Raw genomic sequence first — 20,497 nt, 5'->3', positions numbered from 1 at the left:
TCACTCCATACCAAATTGCGCTCGTTAGGATTTACATCTTACACCAATATGTTTTTGTCTATTGTTTGTGTCCCAGGATTATTGATTTGTTATACCCTACGGTAGAGGTTGCTTTCCCTTTCGCGTGAGCGTTTTTCTTTTTTGTTTCTATGAATGTCTGGGATGTATCCTTCGTCTCCTCCAGCCTTACGATCTAATGTTTAAAATAATCTTACATATTTGTCTGTTTGTATTCTCTTTCTCCGCTACTGCTTTTCTCTTTTTTTTTCTCCAGAGTGTTTCTGTGCCCTGTTACTATTTTTGTCTAGTTTTATGTTACAGAAGAAACTGTCGGAGGTTCAGTGTGTGCTTTTTTCTCGCGATTTGTTGAATGTGCTGAGCCAGTCTCGTCACAAATTAGTTTGTAGTTTTTTTCTCCAAATTAGTTTGTCCTGCAAGAGGTTAGGCGCTCGAAAGAGCACGCTTGTTGTGTTGCTACTATTTGTTAATATCTTAGCTAGTCGACACATTTTCTAACCCTTTCCGGGTGGCCCTGAAGAGAAACAAAACTAAAAGAACTTGTGTTTTTTTCCTTCCTCTAGTCCGACGTCGGTTCCGCTTTTAATAGCATCCGGAACAGTTTATTTGAAATAATTTACAAACCTTAACTATATGTACATGGTACCGTGTATAAAAGTAACTATTAAATGTGAATGACGAATATAAAAGTCTTTCCCCCTTTTTTGGATGCACATTTGTACCGTGCGATATCCCGGGTTGTTCCCCACTGTTACGCTCCGCGTAAAGAGTTTCTACCTCGCTGAACCATCCTCTCGATAAGGGGGGTTTTGTTTTTCTTTTCCCTCCTTTTGCCCTGATTTTATTCCTTTCCTATGGCGAGAGGGAATCTTCCAACCATTAACAAAAACCAAGAGTGTTCAGGATAAACTTTCGCTTTCGCGACCTACTCCGTGTGTCCGTGCGACCCTTAGACATCTAATATTACACAACTCTCAGTTCTGCGGGAGAAGAGGGGAAACTGGGGATGCAAAATAAAAAACCGACAATCGGAAACAAATAATTCAACAAAAGAAAATACTTATCAAAAGAAATAACCTGATCTCTAGAAGAAAGAAAAAAATGCTAAACAGAAAACAAACCATCTAACAAAATTGTGTAACAAAATAAAGGGTTCGAAGCGTGGGAGGGTCGGGAATCTAAAAACCTATTCTGTCCTATCCGCTCCCATCCGTCGATTATTTAAACCATCCTCGTGGAGCTGTTGTTACTTTTGTGGGCGCCCTTCTGTTGAACGTCTTTCTTCGAAAACCGCCAATGATTTGTGTACGAAAAAGGACCGACCCGACAAGTCGCCTGGTGGTAAGCGCAGTGGACGTAGAACGAGGGGGGAAAGATGCCACGGATTGGTGTATAAGCACAGCACAATTGCCGTACCGGAGAGACCGTCGTGCTAATCAAACGAGAAACTCTCTTTGCTTAATTTTCTAGTGTGTCCTTACCTTGCACTAACAAAACGGATCAACTACCGACCGTCGTGTGTTGCTGTTGTTGAATTGTATGCCTCACTGCCCTTCTTCCCGCTACTACCTTTTTCGCTTTGTATCATTCCTATCACTATCGCACGGCATGATAATGACACGTGGCTGCTCGTTGTCGAAAACGCCGCGTGTCGTGTTTGTAGATTTCATGATGATGTGGATGATGTTGATGGTGAGGTGTAGGATAAGAAAAACGACATACGGGGGATATTTGTACAGGACGCGACGCACAACAACAGCCGATAGTTACGGCAATCGACTGCGGCTTCATCAGTTAAAGTCGAACAGATCGAAGACACCCTCCGATTCGTTCATCGACAGGTTGTAGTCGGCAGTCGGTTCCAACGGTAGGAAAATATCCAGATCTAAAAAACAATCAAAACAGAAATTATTTGAAATGCGCTCTTCAAAAACGCAACTTTTAAATAAAAAGCAAAATATAGCAAACTTTGTGGTATGTTAAAATTTCCATTCTTTTCGATATTTTTTTGCTGGCAGGAAAGTATCAAACACCGGAGCTGAATCTCATGGTGCTACACGATGCTCCGATATAATGTAACTGCAGACCCATGAGAGTTCAGTTCCGGTATAGATCAATATCACACGATGTAATTGAATGCACACCAGAACCACCTAGCTACGCACCACACTAACATCCTTTATCCTATCGCGTCGTTTAAGGCAAACCATCGAGCAAGAACTCAGACTGTGATGTGAAATATAAAAACCACACAAATCACAGCACCGAGTTCCTGCTGGATATAGTATGCATGGAGATTCATGGCCCAAAACAGCAAAGCAATTCCCCCCACAAGTAGCCCCACTTTAGGAACTTACCGTGCATTGAGTCAAAGTCCGGAATTCCGTACCGCTGAAGATTCTCCGGGGACGACTTGGCACTCGGTGTCTTGAGCGCGGACAGACCACTGATGGGGAAATCGAACTGGAACAGGTTCGGACTCAGCTTGCTATCCGACAGGGACGCGTTCACGTTCGTGATCTCCTCCGGCATCAGCTTGCCGCCGCCGTTGATATTGTTGTTGTGATTAACCCCCACGCTGCCGTTGCCCATCACGCCACTACCACCGGCACCACCACCGGACGATACACCCTGACCCAGCATCGCATTACCGCTGCTGCCGACAAACGTTCCCATGGTCGTGGTGTGCATGGCGCTTCTACCGTTACTATTACTACTATTATCAGGCACATGTTCGGATTTAACTCTCTCGCCAGACGCCACCATCGCACCATTGACCATCGTCGTCGTCGTCGTCGTCGTTGGTTTTTGACTAGCATTGAAATGCATCCCGCCGCCGGCATGAACCGTACGCCTTGGGTTCGAGTAGCAACCCTCAGCTTCGGTTTGTTCGTCATCGTCGTCGTCTTCGTCATCGTCATCTTCCTCGCCGTCGTTGCGGTGGCTCTTGTCCCCATTGAGCAGCGAGTCGTACCGTTCGGTGTGTACCACAACCTTCTGCCCATCGGTTGGTGCGGCCGATCCGAACAGCGTCGCCATTACCGAATGTATACCCGTCGATTCCTCTTGATCCGTTTTTTCATCGCAATCTTCATCGTACAAAGCGTGGTTGAGGTTACGTTGGGCTGCGTAAGGAGACGATCGCTTCGACGCTCCTCCTAAAGTGAGAGCGAATAAAGAACAAATGATCAACTTGTATCAGGGAGAAGGCAAGCAAGCGATTTACTACTCACGATTCGGGCTGGACGTTTTATCTGCGCGCTGGAATGGCGACAGGATGGGTTCGAAATTCTCCAACAACGGATCACCGGCAATCACCGCCGGACTGTTGACAGTTCCGACCGGCTCCGTCGGACAGATGAAGACATCAATTTCACCCTTTTCCGACTTGAGTAAGATTTCCTGTGGCGTTTTCACATCCGGCCACTGCAACAATACAAACGGAAAAGAACCAAACCCTTTAAAACACGCGCGAATGGATAAACCCTTCCCAGCACACCACTCACCATTAGTTTAGCCTCTGGTGGTGCCTTGATCACGACGATCGTCTGTTCGCGGAACATTTCCATCGAGTTCAGATCCTGGCAGGTAAAGTAGCCGTGCTTGGTGCGCAGCATGTCATCGTTCGTGGCCGTCCGCAGCTCTACAATCATCTCATCGAGCAGGTTCTCTTTCTGCTGCAGCCGATAGCGTTCACGCTGTATCCGCGCGTTCCGGTCGATATTGCACAACGAATTGCCGCACTTCCACTGGATGTTGTTCTTCGACTTCTTCTCCAGCATCCCGATGCCCTCGAGCACGTTGGTAATGTCGTAGATGCGCCGCTTTTGCACCTTCAACCGCGTGGACGCAATATTAAGATCGACCACGCCGTCCGGCGATGCATTTAACAAATCGATGAACTTTTTCGTCAACAGCCCGAGCGACGTATCGTACCTGGTAGAGTAGAAAAGAAGCAGTTATAATGTTGTAGTCACATGGATACCCTCCCTAAGGGATATCAATTCTCACCTAGTTCGATCCGAGTAACGCTTTTTGGATGACGAGGACGATATCGAGGACGTCGGGGTCGAACAGGTAGAGTGTGGTGTCGTCTTGATGCTGCCAGTGCCATTGCTACTTTTGGCAATTTTGGCCGGTGTGGGAGATATGCTCGACGGTTGTGAAGATCGTTTGATGGCCTGCGGAAAGGAGTTGTTAGCTAGAACGGTATCTCGCGCCCCATGTCTCGCAAGGATGGATGTCTTACCCTGAAAAAGTTTGTTATCGGAGGATCGACAGCTGCCTGCCTACTAGTAGGCTGTTGCTGTTGGTGATGCTGCTGCTGTTGCTTTCCGTTGCTCCGTGAAGGCGTCGAAGACGACGACGACGATGGCATAGTGGTCGTAGTAGGCGTATTGTGGTGATGGCTACCTCTTCCATTGATGTAATTGATTCTACTGCTACCGGTGCTAGTACTACTACTGCTGGTACTACTGCTGCCGCTACTTCCGTTGTATTGTTGATGGCCACCTCGCTCCTGCGCGGACAACAGCTGCTGATGTCTAGCGCTCGACTGCTGCTGCGATGCAGCATTCTGCTGTGAACCGACGGAAAATGAGGAGGTTACTCCGCACCCGTACCCATGATCTAGCAGGTGCGAGCTGACCTGCAGATCCGGTTTCACTTCCTCGTAGTCCTCGTTCGATACGTCACTGCCGTTGCTGACCACTGACGCCTTCCGGCTGCTGTAGACGGGCCCCCCACTACCACCGGCTCTTCGACCCCCGCTGAGTGGGCCATCACTGGCACTCCCAGTACCCCTGCCATTGAGGTACTCCACTTTTATGTTCTGCCTGCCACCAGCAGCAGTAGCAGTTTTTCCACCCGTCGCATGGCCCTGCTTTGCGTACATTATGTCGCACACACAGACCCGTCACTAACAGTTTTCACAAATAGAACAACCACGCTAACGAAACTCGACGTCGCTGGCGAATGTCATACGTGCAACAATGGCTACCACCACTGAGTCCAGTAAAGCATATCACCGAAGATTTATCCGCGGGAGGTAAGGTAAACTTTTGAAGAAATGGAAACGTTTCTGACGGACGGGCGAACTTTTCTTCTCACGTAATGTCCTAGGGATGGCAACTTATCGTATGCATATTTTTCCCTATAAACCTTTTTTTGTTATAAAGTGTTTGTATCCAATTTCCTTGCCCCTCAAACCTCAAAGGCAACCGGTTACTTCTAGAATTACGGTTTTCGACGGAATCGCATGTCTGCAAAGATAATGAGTTGAAAAAATGGAAAAATTAATAGTGAAACACAAAAAGCAGGTTTTTACTCAATAATTTTAATACTAAAATATAATGGTATGCTTTCACTAAAAAGAAATTCATAAACCCTATCTAAATGATAGTTGAACAGACAATATTCTTGATATAGTCAAGCATCGGTTGACCACACTGGTGATGCCAACCAAACAATTTGATTCTTCTTCAGCACATAAACAACCTTGACCGGCCGTCATTTAAATGCAACTGCGCACTTTATTATGCTCTTCTTCACCAGTGCGCGCACCGCGATGAACACACCCGGTACAATCGTACCAGTGAGGAACGAAGTGAAACTAAATCGACAACAGGGTGAAATACAGAAATTTACTCGTGACCTAAAAAAACAAAACCAGCAAACCTTACAAACTCAACGGTTTGCTATAAAAACCCAAAACTCTATGCTATGATTCCGCCGCCCAAGAGCGCCACACATATTTGCACTCACTTTTGCAAAGCGAACGCAAATGAAGGAGGGTGTACGACTAACTGTATGAGAACAAGGTGCCATTACCATTTCTGATTTGCTGCTTAAAGAATGTAGCGTACTGCCTAAATCATCGATTTCTTTTTTTAGTTTATTTTCGGCCCTTTAAACCCAAGCTTCGTCTCCTTCTTCTGACGGCTGTTCTTGTTTTATGTACGTTCATCGAACTGCGAATGACACGAACATCTGCGCATACTTCTTTTTTGTTTTTCAACCATATTCATGGACATTTAAATTCATTGTGAAAACAACTAACGGCACTGAGTGAAATCGAATTACACTAAACTAGCGAAAGTTAAAACAACTGAGGATGGTCAAGGAAAAGTCAACACGATGAATTATTTCGACTTCGACACGATGTTATGTTTAGTTCTTTCCTTGTAAGTGATAACCCAAAAATGAAGATGGAATGATTCTCAAAGCAATGGGAACACATTAGATTATGTATCCTCTGATTCTCGGTTTAAAGTTACTCAACCAGCGCGCTGCTTAAAAGCCGGCTAATGATGGCTGCGATCCCGCAAGAGTGGAGGACTAGGGAGCGGAAACGGAAAAATAAACCAGACTGCTTTGACGAGCGAAGAGGCAGCAACGTCCACTCAAGATACACGTACTCTGCGAACCGCGCAAAACAATTGTGGAGAAAAGGTTTTCGATCGAAGCAAACAGCGCCCGGTACTAAAACATCACCACCATCACCACTTACGACGACGACCACGACGGCCGAGCAGAGCAAGCGCTCGCTACGATGGAACGAAAGAAACCGTGCATAGCTTTTTAACGGTGCCTTTGTGATGGTGTGTTTGTTCAATGGCCGGCTCGCGCGCGCTTTTTCCACCGCCCGAAGCGTCACTTTTCTCCAGCATCGCGCGAACTTGCTGCTTCTGCTGCTGCTGACTGGGATTCAAGGCGCGCGCGCTGCTCCAACCCGGTGCTGCTCCACCGGCGACCAGCAGAACCGGGTCTGCTGAGAAAAGGGCAGCACTCGCTCGATGTATCGACGGAGAGAAAAGTGTTCTCCGGGAAACGGTTGGGCTTTTTCTTTGCTTTTTGCGTCTGCCAGCATGGGAAGTACTCTCGCAATAGTTCTCCTTCGGTGTCTTTCATTGTACCGCTAAACCAACCCTCTTTCTATGCTTGGCTCTTTACTTGCGTCTCGCGCCTGCTTTATGGCAAGACGGTCGGTTTCAGGATGACGTTTCAAAAAGCTCCCCCCATCACCTTCACAGTGTGGATCCTTTCACTATCACTCCGCTGTTTTTCATCTCTACTTCGATGACAGAAGGTAGCCGGTAGTCATCGCGAATAATGCTCTATCGTCATTAAGGTATGGATACCACGATAAACGACTAGGACGATCACCTCACCTCGGCTGGATAATAATACGGAGGTAACATTAAACAACTTAGAATTGCCATTTACCATCACCATCTTCATACCGCCTCGGTCGCTGTCGTCTGTGGACCCCGGGGGATGGTGTCAGACCAGATCCGATCTAAAAATAGATCGAAAACAGTAGAAAATGTCTTGGAAACAGCTGAAATGTACGCACATGCGAGATGAACGAATTGCCGCGTACCGCGAGCCATGCGCCTCGGCTCCACGACATTCTTTTTCTCAGTCTCCTCGCACATTCCACACATGCCCGTGATAAACGGGAAGACTTAAAACACACACCCCAAACGAACCGGAGGAGGCTGGAGCACTGGTACGCAAAATGGTGTCCACACACATCGACACAGTGTGTGTCCCAAAGCGTTTGCTGCACAAAAAGGATGTACTCGGAGAAATGCATGCAGGAACGCAATGAGCGACATGCACACACGAACGATGATGTCTCGTGTGCACTCTCGGAGTGCAGCCATCATCCGTCCCAGCCAGCCGTCGTCTGTTTCCGATGCCGGCAAACATTATCATGTGGGCTTGTGCATGCAGTGAGAGCGCAAAAATTATGCCGGCAGATGAAAAACACCAGAGGGACACACGGCTTAATTGAGGAAAAAAGAACTGCACATCGTCAGCCGCCGTTACTCATGCAGGACTCCTTTCTTAGCAGGGGGTCTCTTTTGTCAGCTTCCGTGGTGTCTGGTTTAGGGCCCAGTGCGAAGGGAGTCTTGCAGTGTTTGCCCATAGCGTTACTCGATTAGCGCATATGGCGATGATGCTCGCAAACCCACAGCCATCCGAACCTGGTTGTTGGACACTGGGAGACAGTGACCTCTGTCGGCATTCGTAATGCAATGAAACCCATTTTTTCAGAATTCTTTTTTCCACATTCCACGGCTCCAGAGGTTGCTATGACACTTTCTCACTCACTGGTCAAAATGTCATCGCACAAGCCATCGGGCGGATGTTGCGATTAGAGTACACGGATTCATCTGCAGTTTCGTATTTTGTGAGTCATCATTGCTCACCGCGGTAGAAATTTACCGGCTTACTTGCGGTATTAGAGATAGGCACGCTACAAACAGGTTTTATTTTTCAGGCCGTTGTTACTACCCGTGGTATTTTAAGTGTGGATGTTTTTATCTTCATAATTAAATAGTATTAGCCAAAAATCCTCGCCTGATGTTCATCTTCCATACCGGTAGCATCCGGTGTAGAAGCGAAAGGAAACTAATAGGCGAAACGCCACAAACCGGACGAGATTATTAAAATGGATGACGTTTCAACCTTTGAAAACAGCACTATCTCCAGGATAGTAGAGTCCAAGATTTCTGTATCTGAATTTTCGGTAACCATCAGCAAGCTACACCGAGGCTCGTTGTATTCTAAAAATGATGAAAAGAGATTCAATCAAGAGAAATGGCAGTCGATTAATACTAAAGTGACCTGTGCGATCACATTATTTGGCAGGGATGCCTTCGTTCCTGTCCGCGGACAGGAAGCTTAATGTATCTAAGGAATCTTTGTCTTTATCGGGAAAGTATGAACGGTTCCGTTTTGCAACTTAACACGTTGGGTGCTTCACGTTGAACGGTCAGCTTCGTCGATAACGAAAGCAGCTTCACCACTTCTACTGGCGTTGATGACGCACCTCAACAGTGTTGGTGTTTGTGTGCGTCAACACAGTTTGCCCCAAAACAGGCAGGAAGTTATGCGGCTCAAACACGAACGCCGCTTCAGCGGAAAGTCAGCAGAAAGAACCTGATGCTAAAATTGCGGTACCGCGGAGGAGCAAGACAAACCCAAAGACAAAAGAGAGGCCAGTCACCCAGCCGAGGCTGGTAAGCATACATCGAGCAGCGTCGGAAAGATGCCCAAATTGACAAAAGAGACAGAAAGAGAGCAAAAATGCCGAAAACATGACGCGGATGTAGAGTGGTCATGGGGCATGAGGAAGCGGTTTATGCTGCTTGTAAAAAGGATAGAAATATGCGATCAATCCGATACCATCGGGTTCATTGGGCGTAATGCGGCAACAACTCGAAAACACCCGAGATGGTTTGATTGTTCTACGAATGTATCCTGAGTCGGCATCTCAATCCACAAAACTGTGCACGGGCACTACGGCCCTCCAATAATGGGACGCTATGAATCCTTGCTCTTGAGAGTCAGGATCAACCAAAAACAACGACCAGCCAGAGACTAGAAGCAGTATCGGGATGAGGTAACACACGGAGAGCATCGACAACGACCCAGGAAAAGAGAACTCTCGCACAACTCCGCCACGAAGACGCACCCCGGCCAAACGACGGCGGTGGGTCAAGCAGCATAGCTAAAAGGAAAACCGAAAGGAAGAAGTTTTCATTCCCGCAGCTGCGGGATGTGAAACCAGATCGAAAAGGAAACGGTTTCGAACACACATTGAACAGATCGTGCTAACTAGGGGTGGTGGAAGATCCCACATCGCGACGGGGAATAATAGAACAAACATCAATGTGCGAGTTGAGCCTTTCGGTTGCGTTCAAATTCCAGATATTCCAGAACCGGACGGTACTAGCTAGAATTTTTCTTTGCCTAATTACACATCGATTCCAAAACCTCCACACGTTTGACTCCTACATGGACGCGTTGAGGATCCTTGAGGATGATTCACATTTAAGTAACAAATATTTTTAATTTACCATTCATGTCCGTAATGGGAAGATTACCAAGAGCAGCATTAAAGCCAGTGGTTTTCAAAGGGAGCAGCATATGTAGATGACATATTTTTTATGGAGTGATTCTTCAAATTTCCTTCCGTCTGACGCATGAATAATTGAATGGATTCACTAACGATGGAATATAATAATATTAATACTGACTCTTAAAAAGCCGCGAGTTTTCTACTACTCGCTATTTTTTAAGCCTTTGCCTTCCGAAATATTCTAAATCGGACGAGCAAGGCGAAGAAGAGTTTAAGTGATGCAAAAAGAAATTGTTCTTGCACCCATCATTCATCAGAATTTAAGTATTTAATCAATTTATGCTTCTAATGTTTATTGAACAAAATTGAAGCTTGAGGACCACTGTCTTGGTTCTACTGTTAGTTGCTGGGATTTCTACCGCTGTCACTTTGATTTTCCTGTCACCTGACAATTGACAGATCTTTTGCTGTTCCTGTTGCTGTATCGAAATTTCAGGTGAAAGGAACTTCACGACTTTAACTTGTTCGATGAAGTGATCGGTAAGCAGCGAGGTGGATTTAAAGTCCCCAATTTGGCTTTAAATGCCCCATGCGTCAAAAATCGCGTCGTCAATTATGAAAGTGACGAACTGCTGCTGCTGTTGTTGCTCTCATTCTACGCACTCGTTGCGGCTGCTGCTCTCGCATACACATGCGGGACGACACAAATGGACCGCGAATGTTGTAGCACCAAACCGCGAGAGTTTTCGTGCCCACCGAGAGAGACTCGCGATGTGTATTCGTGGTGTGCTGCTGTGCTGATGCGCGCGAGCTGCGAAACAAGTAACCTCCTGTAACTGATACTACAGTACAACAAGAAGCCGCACACGGCACTACACCTTCACAGAAAGGTCCCCGACACAATGTTTTCCTTAAACGAAAGCTAACCCGTCCGGCTACCGTGCGGGCTCCGGGTGGATGCATGAACGACCAAGCCCACATATCAAGCCCCCTTCGTATGGTGTGCGGAGCAGCTTAAGAGACTAGAATGAAAAATAATATCGCTGAAACTAAATCCATTTTCCGTTCGATTGAACCCCATTCAAATCGGGACTTTTTCAGAGCAAAAAAATGTCCACCACACCACTTCCGGCACTGCTCTCCCCATCGAAGACAATAATCCAGCGATGATGTGCTCGCGCAAGCATCATCAAGGGCGAAAGGAAACGAAACCAATATCAGACGACAGAGGACGGTCGTGAAAATGTGGTGCTATATGGCCAAGAAACTGTACCCAAATGTGATCCTGATTTTATGAGACCTTTTCCATTACGCCAGAGAGCTGTCAGAAGGATGTGAAGCGAAAACGAAAGGACATATACAGACCCCAACAATGAAGTGGGAAAATGTTTAACGAGCTAGATCCGAAACCTTCCAAAAACCCACGGGGTTCGGAGCAACACTGAGAGCCGTGGCAGCCTACAGCTCACACGGATTTCTTCCACCGTGCAGTACGTCGCCGCATCGGCAATTTGACGTCTCGATGGGTAAATTAAACAGAGCATGCGAAGGAACAACAACAACAATAAATACACACAGGGGGAGAAGAACATACACTCTAATCAGAAAGGGTGGTTCGGGCCCTGTTGTGTGTCCGCCGCTCGTATGTGCCGGGTTTCGTGTGCACCTCTTGTGCTACAACAAACACATACAGTTTGTAGAGCCGCGCAACGGCCGGTGTAGTGCACGCTTGAGCGTGTGTGTGACCGATTGCGTTGTGACTGCATTCTGATGCACCCAGCAGCACCCTCTTCTTCCCAAAACGCGATGGGCCCTTTCCTTAGCCATGCAATCGGATCAGATTGGTCGGGGGGAGGAGGGAGCTGCGATTCTGTTTTCTTCTGCGAGATTTCTTCATTCTTGCAATCGGAACGATATGTGCGGCCTGAAAGAAAAACTCCCTCCAGGATGGTGTTGTGTAGGGAGTTGACTGCTGGTTTGGAGTTCACCAGCATATCCTTGCTGGTAGTTCACTCTCCCAATACTACTTTTCCCTCTCTGGATGTGGAAAATTTAAACAAGTAACAAGGAGTACCCTGTAAGTAGACCGGCCGGCAACCGAGATATAACATCATGTCTTCGTAGCATGACTCCATAGAAGCACACTGAATATTGCTGCCCTTGCTTCAAGCTTGAACGGAAAAGAAAACTCTGTACTAAGGTAACATATAAATCCCATCATGTTAGTTTAATGCTTTGAGTTTAACCCTTTGCTAAATACTCACACGTGATTTTCAAGCGATGTTAATTATCATCCAGCGAAGGTGACCTGTTTCAACGCAATCTGATTCCGATTGAGTGAATGTGGTGACAGCTTCCGAAGCTGCAGCTCGTCATGGATGATGGCCGGAAGTCGAATTATCAATTATCACATCCACGGAAGTACGTTGCCAATAAGTTGAGAAACATCCCCCCAATAGTCACACTTTTCACAACGCCGGTTAAACGGCAAGTTTTCACTGCTTTCGTCAGCGAAGGCTGCTGAGACGGTTTTCTATCTGCTGATCAGCAGCTCTGCCGCCGAGCTGTCACTTTGCCCATTCCCGGATAGGATGACATTGCGTTGAGCTTCGATTGCGACTTGTGTCAGCAGAAGAAGACGCAGCAGCGCATACGTTGCTGGGTCGGTCGACAGCAGAACACATCGTGTTCGTTCAGCAGCAAACTCTAATTGCATGCTGTGCCACCCACTCCCCCAATAAAATCGCTGATCCCTTGCGGTATAGGGGGAGAAAATTCAGAAGCAGCAACAACTACCACAACCACGTACACTTCCTGCACAGGCGAGCAGCATTAATGGAGCAAACGAACACTCGAGCACAGCTCGCAACCTCGACGTACGGGAGTAAGGTGCCGGAAACAGTTCTTAACCATGCTTTACCAAGAGCCAACGGTGATGACCATGATTTCGACAGTCGGGCTACGTCTGCTGACTACGCGCACTTCGCACTGAAAAGCTCTTTTCCGTCACCACCCCAACTGCCACCGTGAGCCTCCACTGTAGCAATCCGCCTACAAAGCACATGGGATTTCTTTTGCCTTCACGAGCCAACAACGGGGAGCACACTATTATTTCCAAATACCAGCACCTACTACGTTCACAACCTACGCGCTTATTGTTTCTCCTCTTCGTCGAGGGCATGTACACGGGGCATTTTCACAATTCCCTGATTTGCAACAACGACACAACGTGCAGGAAAAATGTCTGCCCTACTGTCCGGCAGCTATCGAAAGTAAAAGACCGTGTACCCTCGTCCCGTGTGTGCTGCTGACACAACGGCGCGGACTCTCGCATTTGCCTTGGCCTTCGTCGATTCTTTACCGAGTATGAGAGATGCAGAACGATATAGAGAAACGCACGAGGCCTCCTCGATCGCACAACAGCAGGGCACACTGTGTGTGCTGTGCTGTTGTTCCGTTTTTCTGTCCTCTCGCTCTGCCCTAAATGTCGGCCGTCTGACTGTTGCTGATGGCGCACGCACCGCCTCGGTTCAGTTTCACGGCTCCGACTTGCTGCTGTCAAAAGGGACCTCTGCCAATGGTTCCTCTGAACTGCTGTCGTTCCGTTCTGTGTTCCCTGATCGGACACGGATTAGACTTTGCCTACTGCTGTTGTTGCTGCCCACAAGCTTCACCTAGAACTGCTGCCGCTGTTATGCTGCAAAATCTGACTCTCTTCTCGCGGGCACAGCACAGTGCCGTAAGGGATGGTGTGTTGGTTTGCTGCCGTGTTCAACCCGCTGCGGGTGTGTTCGTGCAAAACGCGGATTCAGTCAATCGATTAACAACAAGATACCAACGTTCATCGTTTTCATCGTTTCGTCGACTGTTATCGCGACTGGCAGCTCGCGTTGCTGTTCTCCGCAGGAGTTTCCTGTTCAAAGACACTCCGCAACATGACGCAGTCAAGTTTTCATCAACAGCGTAGCGTAGTCAAAAAGGAAACAAAAACCTTCAACGGTTGAAAAAAGGTTTCCCCATAAAAACATGCTCTGGAATAGGAACAACGCTTCACTGCATTTTTGGTCGCTTCGCTTCCCCGTGACTGCAACAGGAAGAAATTAACGTGACTTTTACCTACTCTCCTCTTCCTTGATTTCCCCCTTTTTTACAAGTTTCACTGCTTGTCCTTGCCTAACGAACGGCGTTCGAGCATGTACCTCGTCCGTACGTCTACGAAGCGAGTAAGGATAAGACGTTATAGTTACGCATTGTTGCATTACTGCAAAGGAGGGCGAGAAAACGGAACCTCTCATTGTGAGCATAGGGAAGAAAAAGGACTTTCCCGTCATGCAGAAAAGCTAGCGGCAGATGTGCGCTATGCAGCCCGTCGTTCCATCGGCCCATTGTAGCTGCTTACTGGTGGTCTATCACAAATAGAGCAGATGACAGGATTCGCTTTCGAGTTGCAATTGCAGTCGCCCCTTCCATTCAGTGGCTTTGAATAGACACGGTTGGATTTTCCGTTGAACAAATTAAAGACATTTTTACCAGCGCCCGACAATTTGATGTGTTCTTTTCAAATACTTTCACTGCACTACGAGCGAAAATACTGAATTTTTCGGCATTTCAAACTGGATAATAAATAACTGATTTGACTAGGATCGAATGCAGATAGACATACCCCGCAATTTAAACAAAATCAAAACGGAAATTTTAATTTGAAAGTGACAGTTTAGTTAAGTTGTTTCCTCTAGGAGGATTCGATCGTCGATTTGTGTACGATGTTGATGTTTAATGCGCGCGCTTCCCAGCAGCATAACTGTCAAAATTGTCGAGCAACCGATTGCGCTTGTGTAGGTGAGATGGTACTAAACACAACACATCGCTACGAGAGAGAGAGCAACACGACGAGCTGTCAAACTGCGGATCTCAGATCGAACAAACACCAGCATACAACATATGGCAATGACAACAAAAGTGGCCTCCACCGTTCCGTTTCATCTCCTTCTTCGTTGCCTCCAACACCCCTTACGACAATCCTGTTTTCTGCATGCTGAGTTAACAGAGAGAGCTAGAGAGAGATGGAGCAAGATACAGGGAAAACATATTCCAGCGACCCTTGCACGCCGTTAGTTCGCCGTTTCCACCTATCGATCGTCATCTGTTCCATTCAAACAGCCGCGAACGCGCCACCAAATGTTAGGCCGCAGGAAGGCCGCGACAGCGATTCCTGCACGTATACACACGCCTACCTTCTGCGGACGCCACGCGCGCGTCCCAGTCACTTGAACACGCGGGTTTTGGATACTAAATTGGATATTACACATAGAAAAATTGGATATCCAATTGAGCCCCTAAACAATCGCCAAATTCAAGATTTTTGGGTGTCGCGGTCGAAGCGCGCCGCGTTATACACACACATGAGCGCTTGCCATCACCCGATTTTTGCGGTGTTGCGGTGTGTTTAGGGTGATGCCGGATTGATGACGTCACAAACGCGTTGCATAAAAAAAAAATCGGTGTCGTATTTGTTTTGCCCGTGTTCTTTCTCTCTTCTATTATTTCTCCTGCTTTGTTCTTTAGCTCCGTGCTCTGTGCTGACTCAGAGAGTGTAGACAGCTGTCTGCTTCTCGTTTGCTCTTACACGCGCGGGTATATCGTGCCTGTGGGCCTGTGGCGGTGGCGTGAAAGGAAGCGTCATATCATATTATTCTAATTGAAGAGCTAACTTTTTACGGTGCAATTGTTCCTGAAAGAAGGCAAGTAAGAATTGATTATCGTTATTTGATGGTTTATATTTACCCATGGAACGAAGTGTTTTCCAGTTGTGCTATCGGCTGCTCTTCTGCATGACCAGTTGGTGATTCAATATAAATAACGAAATGTTTGAATGTAAGCATAATTCAGTTTACACCTTAAAGTGCTACGCAATCTACTATCTAATAATTTTTCGAATCTAGTGCCATTACATCGATTCGTGTTTTCTTTTCCGCTTTGTGTAAAGAGTTCTCCGCATTTAAATAATTTTACTAGAGCCAAAGTTTACAAATTTTCGCTATGCAGAACGAAAGAACGGTCGTTCTCAAATCCATCAACCAATTCGGATTTGTCTCAGGTCGTTGACTTGTATCAGCTGATACCAGTGCATCCTGATGCATCCTCAATAACTTGTCTAGATACCAGATAGTAGAGTGAGAACGACTGCTCCTTACTCTCTCATCCTTATCAGGAGTTTCCCTCTAGCGGCAATTTGTTCGACTGGTCAACTGCCATCGAACCATTCGTGATCGATCTAGCAGCATCCAAGATCGATTAAGTTACATTATTAGGTTTTCATTATTATTTATTTATTCAAACCTTGCTCTTCATTTCCATCATCATCACCATCAAACTATGCTGAAGCAATGGATCCAAAAGCAATGGAGTTATTTGTGTTTCTTTTTAATATTTGTTTGTTTTACAGCCGTGTAAATTAATGAGCAGAATGTCATTGTTAAGCAGAATTACAAATCATTTGCTTTAGCTACCTACACCTTGTGCTCTACACTAGAGAAGTTCACTAAACTAGAAAATCAGAATAGAGAACTTCGATTTCAAAATGAGAGGCTCGAAGCCAAACTGGATTTAGTTCTGCGCAACACTGCGACTACGAATGTCACTTTGGACACGGTGGTGGCAGTAAGTCAGCCTAGAGAAGGCCTCATCCGTAAGGAGACGGATTTTGAATTTTCTGCTGTATCTAGCACAGGAGAACTTTTGAAGCTTGAAGGTGACCTAAAAAACGTTCAATACAAAAGAAAACTTTTGGCTTGGTTGCAAAGTCAAGTCACGCGCGCAGAACCTTCCAATCGTATGCACGATTCTATTGATATTATTTTTGCTAAGCCATTTTTTGCCAGTTTTAATTGGTCGGGTATCAGTAGGACACCTGGGCAAGCAACGATAGGTTTGATTGATTTTAAAGAGGTAGAGTATTTTTAAGGAAATAGGCAGTAACGAGCATTAAAATAGTAGCTGACAAACATGTTGGTAACTTTTTGATGAAGAAACTGCAACATGCTGCAGCCAGAGTGCATATAAAAGATAACAAGATGACATCATGTCATACCAATAGAAATAGATTCTAAATAATCCGTTAATTTCGGATCTTCGGAATGAATGGATCTCTCTGCTTGATGCTCTTGTGGTTCAGATGGCATATCGGTGCTATCCGAAGGATTAACGGCATGTAATTGTTGTGACACTGGAAAATAAAGCTTTAACACTAATTCAATATTATTAAATCATTATTTTCACTCATTCAATCCACTTGATCCTGCTTCTTCATCGACTTCATCGACTAAATCCATCTTCAGGTACTTTGCGACCCTACCCTATTTTGGCACAATTCAAGGTATAATTTTTCACTTTATAAACACTGGAAAACTTTGTTCACTTGTAATCAACGAAACGATGGTTTTAATTCTACCGCAAGTGACAATTAAAATCGTAGTAAACAAATGCAATGTGACGTCACTTCATAGTTTTGGCGCGAAGCGAAAGATGTGCAAAAGAGAAAAAAAGCGCAAAAAAGACAGAAAGCGATTTAAAACGACAGACGTAGGGCAACGGCCGCGGGGCATGAAGAATGGAGGAAACGAACGATGCAAGTTCGTGGGACCCAAAGGAGGGATGCGTGATGCGGGGAGTAAATTCATGCATGGCTCACGCATACACTCGCAGCTCGGTGCCGCGGCAGAAAGTGGTTGCATACCCTTGTGCGAGTGGAAGCAAGAGAGAAAGTGCAGATTTAGAGTGAGAGGTCCGAACAGTATCCGATTTTTGCGATTGGGGTTTGGACGAAGCTTTTTCACCCGACGAAAGACCCCACGCCATTTAACCAAACCGACTGCGTAGTCGCTTGCTAGGATTGCAAAGAACGAATTGCGACGCCTACACATTTCGCACCAACAGCACGAATTAGAGTAGGCTAAAAATATCCCATTGCATCCAACCCGACACGCACTGCTATCATCCGCGGCCGCGACCTTAAACCATTCGATTAAATGACCCTTCGGAAACATCTTTCTCGAGGCATCCTTGCCACGATTATATCATCGCCCGAAAGCTGCTTTCCATGCAATGGCGAACCCCGTCTGAAAAGGAAATTTAAAGCCATTCAATTGGCTTTTCGGCAACCCCACCGTATCCCGCGACGACCCCTCTCGGGCGTTGCTTTTATGATCATTCCTATCTTTCGAGTCGTGAGGACTTCCTCGTTGTGTCGGAGGGCACCCGGAATACCCGGTCCACCTCATCCCTTACTGTGGTGGTGCCTTTTTCCTAGCAGGCGCCTTTGCCAACACACACATACACCGGGGATGGAGAATTAGGGGTAGCCGTCAAATGCCACTGCGACGAAAAAGATTACCTGTGGAAGAAGGAAATTGACCAAGCGAAAGATGGGCCCGCGTATCTTTCCGCGCCGGAACAGGGAAAAGGGAAACATTTTATGCTATTTTACGCATTTCATTTCGAGCAAGCCACAACAACATACTGCGTACGCATTGTCGGAGGGCGCTAGCAGTGGCAGAACCGAAACATATTCCCCGCTCTCATCCGATCTTGCGGAGTGTGCACAATACCCATTGCTAGATATTTTGCTGTAACAACCGCGTACATCCCGCACTCATACCCATACATATTATCACACACACTCATAAGCTCTCTGGTTTTCCTGCAAAGAGACCTCCGCTTCATCCAGGCATGTTCTGCTCCGCGATACGGCTCCTTAAATGGTCGGTGTGTCACTGTATGTGAGCTGCTCCCTTCCTTGGGTCCCTGTTGGTCCTGGCGTTAACGACATCAAGCACTACACCCCAGGGCCAGGGAATCCCTATTCCCTGGGACCCCTTGGCGGTATGATGATTTTAAACCGTTCCGGCAACGACGCAGAGAAAGCCTTATCCTTGCTCCTTCTGTGCAATTAACGCAAGGCTTGCTGCTGTGCTGCGATGCATAAGCTCCTTTTTTATTGCTCGCTTGAGTATGAAGGAGAAAACTAGTATGAGGTAAAAGGAAGAATAAAAGGGAAGAAGAAATCGGACGTCGATACGCGAAGGAAGCGAATAAGAAAAGAAAACCTATTTGTATGTTGCTAGTTATCCCGGGACGAGTGCGGCGTGGAATAGGAAAGGAAATTCTTCCAAAATCACTTCGCTAATCGTGGCATCCTTTGACTTCAACTGAGACGAGGCCTTTTGCCTTGCCCTTGATCGGTCATCAAGCGCCTACTTTGACTGAGAACATTGGGATTTCTATTTGAATGACGGAGCCCCCGATGATGTGGAGATTTGCAAAAATGGCAGACCACTGTTGTTGGGGAACACAACAAGGGTTGTACGGTTCACACCACCATCATCATGTTGATGCACGGCGCAACACCATAAGCGTACATGCCGGATAGGTTTTATCGCGAAAATATTGGTGCCCTCCTGCGTAGCGCCAGCGAACGTGACCATCAAGTGCAACCCAGGCTAAATAAGGCCTTTGCCCTCATCGTGGCGACTGAAAAATATTTTAGAAGAAAAGAAACAAAAACCTGCCACAAAACCTACGACGACGACCAGTTTATGCTTCGTTTTCTTCGTGATGCTTTTTTTCAAAAAGTTGATCAGCGCGTTCAATTCGCCGAGAGATGAGCGCGCCATTATTATAGCTGCCTCGCCCGGCTATCAGTCGACATGATAGAAGAAACACCTTTCCTCAATGGAAAAGATTGACAATTCATTCGCCATGACGCCATGAACCATCATGGATGGGGACCCGGGGAAATATAATCGCTAGGCAAATGAAAGCTAGGTGGAGATTATTGAAATATATATATATCGTGCATACCGTGCGGGAGTGTCTGCCCTATCTGCTGAATTACGTCCCGTGTGCCCTTCGCCGGGGCTGGGCTGCTTTGCGGTGATGGATCCTTCCGCCTTTTTGCTTCCGAAGCAATTTGGTGCGTGCACCGTTGGCACTTTCGATGATGAAATCTTCAATCACTTCTCAACAATTTCTACTACGCCGCATATGCACACACACCGTACGCTCGATTTGACTTTTCTGATTCAGACATGTTCTTCTTTTTGGCCTCAACGGCGGGCGGCGGCGAGCGGGTTTTTGCGTTCGTCTGTTCCTTTTGTTGCACTAGTTATAATTTTCCACCATCATCACACACCGTAACCATTATCGGTCGCGCAGTCGACCGCCACTGCCCACTTTCGCCTATTTTTTCACGCCACACACCCTCTTCCCGGCCGGGTTCTTCTACTTTGCGTCCTCTAAGGGAAGTAGGTATCAATCAGCGTTCGAAGAAAACAAGCTTTCCTGAACGCAAATGTTCATTGCATCTTGGCGACACAGAAATAAATATATTCCGATTGGCAGAAAAACTATGGACCAAAGCAACAATTTAAGGTTCCATGAAGGTGGTGACGGGTGCGCCTCTTCTTCTTCTTATCTCACTAACTACGTTGCACAGATATCCGTCGTCTACGAACCTCCTGTAGAACGTCTTTCCTTTTCGACGGTCTTCCGCGCTTTGTCCGCCTGTCTAATTCTGGGTCAGAATCAAGATGATTAAATACTGAATAGGTG

At 46.6% G+C, this 20,497-nt stretch overlaps 1 protein-coding gene across 1 annotated transcript; it reads right to left on the bottom strand.

Annotated features, from left to right (window-relative positions):
• Nucleotides 1–226: 226 nt before the first annotated feature.
• Nucleotides 227–20,426, bottom strand: LOC131261433 (transcription factor E2f1). The gene is made up of 7 exons (XM_058263465.1): nucleotides 19,748–20,426; nucleotides 4,268–5,279; nucleotides 4,030–4,199; nucleotides 3,525–3,954; nucleotides 3,252–3,444; nucleotides 2,376–3,176; nucleotides 227–1,903 (listed from the first exon to the last, which is right to left on the bottom strand). The coding sequence occupies exons 2-7, from the start codon at nucleotides 4,910–4,912 to the stop codon at nucleotides 1,809–1,811; spliced, it is 2,334 nt and encodes a 777-aa protein (XP_058119448.1). The 5' UTR covers nucleotides 4,913–5,279; nucleotides 19,748–20,426; the 3' UTR covers nucleotides 227–1,808.
• Between the last annotated feature and the right edge of the window lie 71 nt (nucleotides 20,427–20,497).

The sequence above is a fragment of the Anopheles coustani genome, chromosome 3 (genome assembly GCF_943734705.1).
Source record: "Anopheles coustani chromosome 3, idAnoCousDA_361_x.2, whole genome shotgun sequence".
In the NCBI taxonomy this organism is placed as follows: domain Eukaryota; kingdom Metazoa; phylum Arthropoda; class Insecta; order Diptera; family Culicidae; genus Anopheles; species Anopheles coustani.
This window is presented reverse-complemented; position numbering and strand designations above follow the sequence as displayed.